Source organism: Caloenas nicobarica, chromosome 1 (genome assembly GCF_036013445.1).
Source record: "Caloenas nicobarica isolate bCalNic1 chromosome 1, bCalNic1.hap1, whole genome shotgun sequence".
Taxonomy (NCBI): Eukaryota; Metazoa; Chordata; class Aves; order Columbiformes; family Columbidae; genus Caloenas; species Caloenas nicobarica.
The window spans coordinates 21,642,793-21,654,762 of NC_088245.1; the positions used below are offsets into that span (position 1 = coordinate 21,642,793).

The window sequence follows — 11,970 nt, forward strand, 5'->3', positions numbered from 1 at the left end:
TTTAAGTGAATTGTGTGTAAAAATAATGCTGTGATACAAAAACGGCCTACACAGAAACCACTTGATTTTAAATTCATTAGACCAAAAGGAGCTATGACAGGCTGAAATAAAAGCTGCCTGTTCTATTGTATGTTCCAGCTCCAGGATGAGAAGCAGAATTCGCTTGAAGCAACAGTATACTCTGGCTTCTTTTTTTTTTTTTTAGAAATAAAAACAACAACAGAAAAATAATAAAACAAAAAAGTCAATAATTTTCATATTACATTTCCTAAAATACTAATACAAGTTGTTAACAAAATAGAATTGCATACAATAGACAAAGTAAAATTAAAATGGACTTTGAATGCCATACCCTCAGCTGGTATAAATCAGCACAATCCCATACACGGAGTTCCAAAAATTTCAGACCACTCAGCTACTTGAAAGGACAACTAATCCACCAAATCAGCACTTCTAGCCTAACAATAAGACGGGGACATTCTAACACAGCATTAATGATTATTCCAATGAATGACTGGAAATTTCATACGGAGTATGATAAAATGTAATCAAACAAATTTAGAGTGGAAGGGGTCTCTGGAGGTCGACAAGTCCAGCCTCCTGCTAAAAGCAGTACTGTCACCAACATCAGCTCAATTCAGCCATTACTTTGGCCATTGCTTGAAAAACTGGAAGACGTAGATTCATAAGCTCTCCAAACAACCATGGATATCCCATGCTTTGAGGTTAGGATGGTATCATGATCTCTGTAACACAAAAGAGTCTACCAGAAAAATTTAGTCGAGATCCCTCAGCAGCACTGACAGAACTGAGACTTGCAGTCTCAGAGATGACTGGAATCTCTGGGCCATGAGATTGCCACAGAAGAGTGGGGAAAAAAAAAAAAAAAAAGAATTGAAGCTCATGAGAAGAGACCCTCCAGAATAGAAATGCTCCTGTTGCTGCTGGAGGCAGTGGTTATTTCTTTTGGAAATACTTATTTTTCTTTTGGCCTGAAGATCTTTTTCTATTCAGTTTACTATGTTCTTATACATCCTAACACTATTGCTCAGTAAGAGAGGGAATATATTGTAGGCCTGGCTTTTCAGTGCTCTGGCATACACAGTGAAGTCCTCACCATTTTGCTCTAAAAGACTACTGAGTTTTTATGTTTAGAGTCAGTCCCAGGAGCAGAACAGCGCTCTGCCCTACACTGTGACCTTTATAAATGATAAGTGCCATCCTGCTCACATTCACAAGTTGTGGAGGACTATGGTTGACTGAAACTCTTTCCACCAACTTGAATGAACTTTGAATGAGATCCAAGTGGGGAAAAACTTTTTGCCTATACAAATTTCAGCTTTCTCCATGAGAAAACTGTCACATTATTTCCAAGTAAGGCACTTCTGCTGTGCGGATTTTGCATTACTACTGGTAGTGAAACTAAGACAAGGTTTTCCATCATTTGCAAAATAAGATTGTCAACCAAATCAAAAAGAGGATTTCCATACCTGAAATATGATTTAAGCAAACTGTGGTAATCTCAGACAAACACTGTGATTTATAATACTTTATTAATTGTCCTCTCTACACTAGAGGCTCATAAGCTTATTAGGCACCTATCTCCCTTTCTGGTCTGAAAGCTCCCTGGATGCATGTAGTTTGGTGTCTAGTTCATGACCAAAACAAAGCCGGAATGACAAAAGCTTTTTGGGAGGGCACACGCTCACTTGTGAGACACCCACATCCCCCAGTGCAGCGGGTGGCTTGAGGAGGTTTAACAGTCACAGGGGTCAAACTAACAAAGCTCATACCCAGCTTCTTTCAAACTGGAAATATTAGAATAGGGAAGCAGAATATGGCACGTTCCCACTTTTATACTCTAGCTTCCATGTCCTTGTCTCAAGGGACAGCCAGGTTCAACATCCTCCTTAACCTGAAGCAGTTCTAACCCTACATTGTCTGTTTGCCACACTGCCCAGTAAACGCGAGGGCTTCCCAGGCCTCCTGTCAGGGCAGCGATATTGTATAGAGAGGAAATGCAAGAATGACGGTCTGAGAGAAGGACAGCCAAGATATAGCTTAATTTTTAAAGTAGAATGCTCTCAACATTCAAATGGGACATCTGTTTCCTACTTCAAAGGTAATTTACATTTAATTTTAAGCAGTCATCAGAAAAAAAACCAGAAACTGAAACTTTGGAAGAGTGGCTCTTGGCAACTGCTCTGAATAGAGAACATCAGACTCTGGCTCACAACTCAGGTGCCTGGGCTCTGGAGAGTGGAGCTCAGACTAAACCAGTGCTTAACTTTTTCCCTTGCCTAACCTGAGGCAGCACCATGCTGAGCATGCAGGTTTCGCATACTGCCCTGAGAAGTCACTAATGCTTTCTCATGATCTCCATTTAATTTGTATTTAATAACCTGGAAGCATAGGAAAAGAGCAGGGTCATAGAACGGGTGAATGTTGTACAGATACTATCCTGAAATGTTGGAGGCAGAGAGCCTTAAAAAAAAAAAATGAACTTGTCAATCTCAACCTTGCCAGCACGGATCACAAAGTCAAAGTAAAATTTAGAATATCAAAGCACACTTGGCAATAATGTATTTTAACAGTTTAAAGACTTTAGAGGGCACGTCAGGGCTGAGCCATGGAGAGAAATGCAGGAGCACGTTTATGGTTTTTGTAGCTCCCATAAAAATGGTGTTTCTCCCTCTTCTCCTTAAACAAAGAAGAATCTCAAACCTAAATAAACTTGGAATTACCCTTGATTATAGCTCTTCCTGCTGAGAAATATTTTTAAATGTTGACTTTGGTTTTATTGTAGCCTTAGCTTATGTCATTGTAAGGCTGCACAAATGATCTCTCAGGCCATCTAGAAGCAGTGGTAGAGTAGTATGGGATGGCAATCCTGAGAGGCCACTGCATTCCTTGCTGCTGCCACAGCATCAATTAATGAACTGCTTCCATTAAAGACTATGTATGATAAACATGCCTGACTCACTCTAATTTTGCTTGCTTGAGCTACAGAAACACTCTAGCCACAGCAAAATGAGGAAAATCTTTTTAGTATACGCACCTTTATACTTGAAAATTTTTGAAAGAGAGTATTATTTCCTAAATATTCATATTTGTATTATTATGGCACCTGAAAGTCTTAATCCTACATCAGAAGTTTTATACCAGAATCCCTGCATAGATGCCTTTCCTACCCTATCAAGAGCAACAAAACCCAAAAATACCTTTCCCTGAAATAGCTAGCAGTGTGAGTACATGAAAAATTTAAAACATATTCAAAATTCGGCATGCAGAGAAACCCTACTGAAAATATCTGTACTGTGCATTCCAGCTAAAACATTTGCAGTTTGAGACAACTGATACAGAAGCTAGTTGTGAATTAATTAGGAAGACTAAATCATGTAAAATAAAAAATAATTACTCATAAAGTCATTACACTATTTAGCTTTTTACTGTTAACGCATAATTTTGTGGGAATTCAGGGGTGGGGAGAAAGAAAAAAAACCCAAAAACCAAAAAACTACTGTGGAATAGTCATATAGTTTGGCTTCATCTTGTGTATCTTCCACATACTGTAGCTGCTAAAGTTAGCACAGTCCAGTTAAAGGAGGCAGAGGTCCAAAAGAAGGACTTCCGAAAAGGCAAGATTCCGCCAACTTCACAACAGCAGCATTGTTTCAGCTGACTCTCCTCAACAGTCTGTTGTCTCTAGAGACAGTGATAATTCCTGGGCATGGCCCCAGCTTCATAAACCTATCAGTGTTCAGTACCTTCATATGTTGCTTCACGCTGTGTCTCATTTTTAATTATAGCCCTTACTCAATGAAAACCACCTATGGTACACACTTGCCCAAAAAGTGTATGTGTTTTTTTCCCCTAAGTGGAGGAGAAAATAAGCTACAAAGGCAAACTGAATGGTTAATGCAGATGCGACCATGCTTTAGAAATTATTCTATGTAAATATAATATATTGAAAATGAGGAAAAAAAATAAAACACCTACTACCCACCATTATAGTGTCATGAAGCATGACACTATAATGAGAATTGCAAAAATAAATTAAAAAAAAAACCAAACACACAATTGAGGAAAGACTATAATACAAGGTTTTCAAAATTTGAAAAGTAATGAAGAAATCTGCCATTGCCATCACAGAAGGAAGAACAGCAGGTCAGGGAGATGAAGTGGGAAAAAGATCAAGGAAGTTTGCATATGTAGGGATGAAAGCAAAAAACAAAACTAGAGACAGTGAAATGTATTAACTGCAATAAATTCTATTTCCTCAAAGTTTTTCCAAGAAAAGACAATGAATGCACATCTAGTAGTGTACGATGTTGTTTCTATGATTCATACTTTCTGAAAACGTGCAGGCAAGTAGAGGCAACTCCAAGACTATCAGTTTTCCAGAAATTACTGAAATTTACCACACGTACTCAAAGTAACTAAGTTGAAACTTTTTATTGCAAGAGAAAGAGCCACAGATAATCTGCAAAGCAGAACTAAAACTCTCTTCATTTTTCCACGGACACTTCCTGAAAGACATTGTATGTCCCATAGCTTTTATGGTGAGTCCCATATTTTACATGCTGAAAGGGCACAGCAAGAATACAGTACGACAGGTCTTAGGCTCTGTTCACTGTTTCAAAGGAATGAGTTAAATATTACTCGAAAAAATATCTTTAGTTCCCATAAAAGAGAAAATGATGCATCAAAGCAGAGATATTAGGGTTAGAAAAGAACTCAAGATACCATCTACAATACATTTCTGCCTTAGGAAGAATGATCTTTATCAGAGACATATCTGAGAGATATTTGTTTAGCCTGTGTGGAGATCTCTATAAGGTCTGCAGGGAATCTATTCCAGTGCTCAGCATCATTAGTTACAGTGACTTTCCAGCTTATTCCTGATGTCAGAAATTCTGGCCCACTAAATTCCTACAGTTGTGAAGGCACAGTCAAGGATGTGATGTGTCCATATCACACCTGAGTCTACGTGAATTTACTGGTTCTGTGATAATTCCTAGCCGAGTACTTCAGAGCTGGTCTGGAACTTCCTCAGCGACACTGTGCTGTTCAGCACATATTTTCTGTTCTGTGTTTTTAAGATGGCAAATAATTTCCCGACCTTCAAAAAATGGCAAATAAGTGTTAACGAAATCAGAAAAAAAGGTTTTACAAAGACAAATATTTTCCTGAAAGTATGCAAACTACTATGAAAACATCTGTGTCAGAGTTGATATATAAAATCTAGGGATCTGTTGTGGGGATGATGGTAACTAAACGCATAGACCTTCAAATGTGGGTTCCTGGTTTGAACAGCCTGGTAGCCACAGCACGGTGTGTGGGAATTTATGGCTGCCAGAAATGAAATTATTTTCAGTCAAGGATAGGAGGAAATTCCATTCTTAGGTCCAAGTTCCCTACCTATCTGGGACTGAGGCCTAGTTTCTCAATACGGAGCCAAAAAGCCAGGAGAGAATCCAAAGCTATCCTCAGAAGTCTTTTAAAACCTCTTCTTGGTCCTTCTCATTATTTATCATTCCTGGTTGTCTTCCATGCACAGGCATTCTGGCAAGAGAGGAAGTATGGGACAGTATAAACAAACATGACAAAGTAATAGGTACAGCATTGCCAGCTCCAGCAAATGTACAAATTAAGCTAATCCTAGACCTTACTGCAACAATTCTTACTGCAAGAATTCTTACAGCAAGAATTCTTGTTAAAGCTACTACCTCTTCTAGAAAAATTGTCCTGCCTATATTTGACCAAATTACAAGTAGCTTTCCAACTGCAAAGCAGTCGGCCAGACAGCAATATTCTGCAGTTGTGGAGAGCACCTATTCTCAAATCTCAATATTCACCCCTGAGCTCTGGGTCCAAATGGAGCTGAAGGGTATCTTCCTTCCTTAAGATCAGGGCTGAGAGAGATTTGTGAGATAAAATTCACTGCCAATAATAAAGGTCAGCTGCTTCCATCTCCTGCTGAGCTTGCTTATACATCCTTTTTTTTCAGCATCTACCTCCAGCTACAGGTACTGATTGCACATACTTACGTTGCCCTCTCACAGTGGTGAAGCTTCTAGCACTGCTTTGTGTTTCAGTTTCAGGACACCTTGTCAGGCCTAGTTCCAACATTTGTTAATTTTGTGTCCCCAGCCTTCATGACTGTCTGTAGTGTCCCTGCTCTTGCTGCTTCAGTGGCTTATCTCTTTCCGCATCTTGTAACCTTTTTCCAGAGTTCTTGAGGAAGTGAGAAGTGAGAAAGAAAGAAAAAAAAAGCGCTATTGTTGCATTTTTGGCAAGTTCTGAATTGCAGAGCTTTCTCCATTTCCATCTCTCCTGGAATAAGTGATGGTAGATGCTCTAATAATGAGGAACACTGAAGTTTTTAAGTCCTTGCTTGTACCTGCCACTGGCTGTTTTCTTCTCAGGGAGTGAGGAAACGGGACAGCTCCCAACCAGCAGCACAGGACACAGCAGGAAATATAGAAGCTTAAGTGTCTCGTGTCATTGCCAAGCTATTTTTTACCCTGAAAGAGCAAACGTAAAACACAGTCCAAGAGATAAATCGCCTAAGCTTGCTAAACTGCAGCTCTCGTGACTGCCGTCAGAGAAGGCAAGCAGTAGCAAAAGGAAGGCTCGGGAAAATGGGCCCTCTGCTGAATGAGGTGGGTGCCCTGGTGACAGAGGATACAGAGGAGGCAGAGTTACTGAATGCCACCTTTGCTTCATCATTACTGCTAAGGCCAGCCCTCAGGAATCTCAGACCCTGGAGGTAAGAGAGAAAGTCTGGAAAAACAAAGACTTTCCCTTGGCTGAGGATGATCGGGTCAGAGATCATTTAGGCAAACTGGACACTCACAAATATACAGGCTCTGACGGGATGCATCCATGAGTGCTGAGAGACCTGGCAGGTGTTATGGCTAAGCCATTCTCTGTCATGTTTGAAACATCACGGAGACAGGTGAGGTGCCTGCGGTCTGGAGGAAAGCCAATGTCACTCCAGTCTTCAGAAAGGGCAAGAAGGAAAGTACAGGCCAGTCCCTGGAAAGGTGATGGAACAGCTCATTCTAGATGTAATCCCTAAGTATGTGGAGGAAAATAATGTTATCAGGAGCAGTCAACATGGATTCACCAAGGGGAAATCATGCTTGACCAACCTGATAGACTTCTGTGATAGCATGACTGGCTGGGTAGATGAGGGGAGAGCAGTGGATGTTGTCTATCTTGAATTCAGCAAGGCTTTTGACACTGTCTCACATAACATCTTCATAGGTGCACTCAGGAAGTGTGGTTTGGATGAGTGGACAGTGAGATGGATCATTAACTGGCTGGATGGCAGAGCTCAGAGGGTTGTGATGAGTGGCACAGAGTTTAGTTGGAGACCTGTAGTTAGTGGTGTCGCCCTGGGGTCTGTATTGGGTCCAGCCTTGTTCAAACTATTTATCAATGACCTAAATGAATGGACAGAGTGCACCTTCAGCAGCTTTGCTGATGATACCAAACTGGGAGGAATGGCTGACACACCAGAAGGCTGTGCTGCCATTCAGCGAGACCTGGACAGGCTGGAGAGTTGGGCAGAGAAGAACCTAATGAAGCTCAATGAAGGCAAGTGTAGGCTCCTGCACCTGGGGAGGAATAACATCAGGCATCAGTACAGGTTAGGGGTTAACCCGCTGGAACGCAGCACTGCAGAAAGACCTGGGAGTCATGGTGGACAAGAAGTTGAGCATGAGCCGGTCATGTGGCCATGTGGCCAAGAAGGCCAACGGTATCCTGGGGTGCATTCAGAAGAGTGTAACCAGCAGGTCGAGGGAGGTTATCCTGCCCCTCTACTCTGCCCTGGTGAGGCCACATCTGCAGTACTGCATCCAGTTCTGGTCTGTCATAAATCATCTTCCTAAGTTTGTACTTCATGCTGTATCTCTCATTCTGAGGAAACCAGGTCTCCGATCAGCCTCTTAAGACACTTTCCATATCTAAAACTAGTTTTCAAACAGATTTTAGAGAACAACTGAATCATGTCACCTGGATTATCATGTCCATGTTTTAGAGGCTTGAGATTTCTTTTCAAATAGAAATTGCTCACCTCAAGAATGAACACAGAATGTCAATTTATGTCAGCTGAGTTAGCAGCCTAAGGGCTGTATTATCTCACTGGTTTTGCAGTGTGTAGTATTCAGCCAGAATGGTCTAATCTGTGGCATAAACATCCAGTAAAGAAACACCACATAGTTTGACTATGAATAGCATGAACAGGCAGCAGCTATATCAAGAATCTGCTGCCAATAACCTTTACAATTGCAGGGAAATCCCAGATTCAGTTTAGGGTTTCCTTCTTTACCCATGGACTTTGGAAACATCATTACATTTAATGGCAGACAATACAAATACTATTTCATGGATTTCTGGAGACTTCTTTTTAATGTAGGGCTCTTGATTTTTACCAGCTGTTGAGTCAAATTTAGTGTAAGCCTCTTGCTTTGTGTACAGCCTGCAAATGATGTGGATTGTAAAATGAGTAGTGCACAAACCCAATTTCAATTGCAGGCTGGGATTCCCCAATGTTTTACAGGGAAACTTGGTTGATAATTGTGTTTGTTATTGGGTGAGGCATGGAGACCAAGCCATTGTATTTAACCTTTCAATACCAGAATATCACACAGGCTCTAAAGCCAAGCCATTAAAATAAGGAAGGAGAAATCAATCACAAGACGTAAAAGCTTGGTTGTTCCTTTGCCATCGTTGAACCCACAACTGTATATTTTCATGCTGTTTAAATCTTCACGTAATACTTGCATAAACATCCAAAGTCCTTTTGTTTTTTCTTTTCCTGTACTGGACAGAAGTGCAGTTTGTGCTACAGTAATGAAACCTGCATATTGCCTTATACAGGGCAATGTAAGGATGTCTTGCTGAATGCTCATGGTAAACTAAGAATGATTCGTAAAGTTGCAATAAGATCCAAAATCTAAACAGTTCAGTGTAAGGGTTTTTAGGTCACATATCTGAAAACAGTTATGTCACTATTTCCCTCTGAAGTACAACCAATGCTTTACTCAGATAAGGAGTAAGAAGGAGTAAGACCCAAGAAGGTCAAAATTGCTTGCAAATATTCAAGGGACACAGCCACCTCAAATTGTAGTCTGCTGGTCAAACTCAACAGTTACGGTTATTAAACCTACTCAAAACCTTTTGACAACACAGATATTTTGAAAAATGCAGAAAAATGCAAATTAATTGCTTTTCATTCCCCTATTGCTTTATGAAAAACCACACAGCCTCAGGGTCGACTCTGCAGAAGAGAAATCCACTATAAAAAATATGGGACAACTTCGTAAAGAAAAAACACTTTAATACTCATTTGTAGCAATATCAGCTACAGAAAACTTCGGATAGTTTTAAAATTACAATATCTCAATATAACATTAAAGATATTGCTTGAAAAAAAGCCATTGATTTGCTACTTTGTGATATGATGTGCTACAGGAGAAGGCAGAACACATATATTACACATGGACAAAGACAAATTGTAACCTCTGGTTAGTGCCCCTATGAAGACCGTTGAGTTATAAACTATGGAGAAGATAAGCTGCTCCCTTTTAGAGTAACTGAGGTAGAAATGGGATTGAGGACACAAATTGTGGGCAGTTACATAGGGAAATTGAAGTTACTTCCAAAGGACAAGCAAGAGGCAGTTTTCTCTAACAAGCTAGTCATGAGACTCTAAAGTTCATGTAGCTAAAATGCTTTGCACTAGACTGAAAATGCTACACCGGCAGTAATTTGTCCTGTTGAGACCATTATTGCTCCTAATGAGAAAATATTTTTGTCCTAAAAAGTCATTAATACATTCAAGATTCTACTGAATACAACTAGGAGAAACATTACACAGAGAACATGGACTGAATCCTATCTTGAACATCACAAATGATCGATTGATTCATTATATTGGAAGCAATGTATTTTCCCTGTAAATTAAAAAATAATAATAAAATAAAATAAAACCCACACCTTTCTCAGTTGTTCAACCTTCAGTATCGGAAAAGTTGTAAGACAAGTTCTTGACTGCAAAGAAAGGGCTCCAGCCTACCACCCACCAAACCTCGGGGCTGTGTCTATATCTCAGGCACCTTGTGAATCAGTGTTCCTAACATGCACACCTAAGATATGACAGAGAAAGATGCCCTTTAAGGTCTCCAGAGGTAAATCCTATCCCTTAGACTGAATCTCATCGGAAAATGTTGCTATTGTTTTTTTACATGCTGAGTCTGATAGTCATACACTGTTTGGAGAAATAAATTAGAATGGAAAATCCTTTCTATTTTGAACTCTCATTGTAGCAGACCAAGAAGCATAAATTATTTTAAATGCATGTGGTTTTGCATTAATAAACATAAGTACATAAAACTTCTTGAAAAGTGCTCAGATATGTCTAGAGATTAATTTCTTATGACTATATCTTATTCTAAAAGCATCATCTGAGTTGATAGAGACCACAGGAATTGAATACAGGAATATAAAACAAGTTTAAATATAGAAGGGTATTTTTTTCCCTCAATCTAGTATTTTATAAGCATCTTTATTCTGATATTTTCTAGGATACACACATAAAATATAGAATAAATTGCTGTAACATGTACTAACTTAATATCTTAGTAGTACCACAACATTTAATCTTTATTATGTCTCATTGCCTGTCCTAAACACTGACATCTTCAAGCAGAAGCCTGTACAGACAGCCAAATTCTTTTATACCATCAATTCCACTTCTCCATAGCAAGTACAGAGTTATCATCCTCTAATAAGCCTGGAACTCAGATTCCCTATTATTTTATCCTTTTTTAATTTATCTTTCAATTTACTCTATTCTTACAGTTTCAGGATGCCAACAGAAGCAGAACATCTCCATACTGCCCCTTTGTGGGGATATTTGAAACATACAAAATTCAAAGCTTTTAAAGAGATGGTTTGGTTCACACTCCACATTTATGCACATACATAAGTCATTAAATTTAATACTGCAGTTACATTCGTCCCACAAAATGAAAAACAGATTTCACTCTTTCTCACACTTTATTCATTTGTTCACAGGAAAGTCAATGTTTCATATATTCCTAATATAATCAGCAATTTCTGAAACCTCCCAGTCCTCCCTCCCTCATCTCTTTGGCACCACTGCTGTTGTAAAAACTGACTCTCCAAAGTAATTAATATGAACTAAATCATTTTTTTTCAAATACAAAAGACAAATTAAAAAGGGTACTAACAACAGCAGTTGGAAATAGTGCAAGATACATTTCCTTACTCCCTTACTAACAGTCATCTTTGCCACTTTGGATACTTAATTCAGAATGACAGGAATATAAAGTGTATGTTCAGGATAGAAGAAATATTTTTCCATTTTTGCTTTCTTGCATTTCTTCCAATTATTTTCATAACATACAACTACTATATTAGTAGAGAGCAAACAGGAACAAGTAAGAGATTACCTGAGAACACGAAAGTCCACATTCTTCAATCCTGGGAATAATCTGACAATCAGAATTCCAAAAAAGAATTATTAGAAGAATCTGAACATGAATACTTATCATCCTAAATTAGGGGGAAAAAAAAAAAAAAAAGGCAAAACCTCAGAAGAAACCTTCTACTCTGACAATTCTCTCTCTCATGCCAAAACTTTAATATGAAGTTTAGTCCCTCCCACAGCACCTCTGAGCTCCTCCCTCTAAAACTTTCCGAAGACAGGAAATTACTAGTTGTGGGAAATAAAGCATGTTCAACTCATTTACTATGTTCTGTAGTGGAAAATGGGAAACGTGAATTTCCAACAATCACAGTAAAAGCCTTTTCCTCCTGGATTTCATCATGTCAGCTTTAGATCAGTTTTAGCAAATTTCTTTTCCATAAATTTTATGTATAAATGGGATTTTTTTTTTCTGGCTCAATGCACCAGGCAGGTTCACTGGAATC

At 39.1% G+C, this 11,970-nt stretch overlaps 1 protein-coding gene across 1 annotated transcript in view; it reads right to left on the bottom strand.

Moving 5' to 3' along the window:
* IL17REL (interleukin 17 receptor E like) overlaps positions 1-11,591 on the bottom strand; it is a 43,342-nt gene extending 31,751 nt beyond the window's left edge. Inside the window, exon 1 of the mRNA XM_065658274.1 lies at positions 11,490-11,591. Coding sequence (XP_065514346.1) covers positions 11,490-11,591 — 102 coding nt within the window. The remainder of the gene's footprint in view (positions 1-11,489) is intronic.
* Positions 11,592-11,970: the final 379 nt, after the last annotated feature.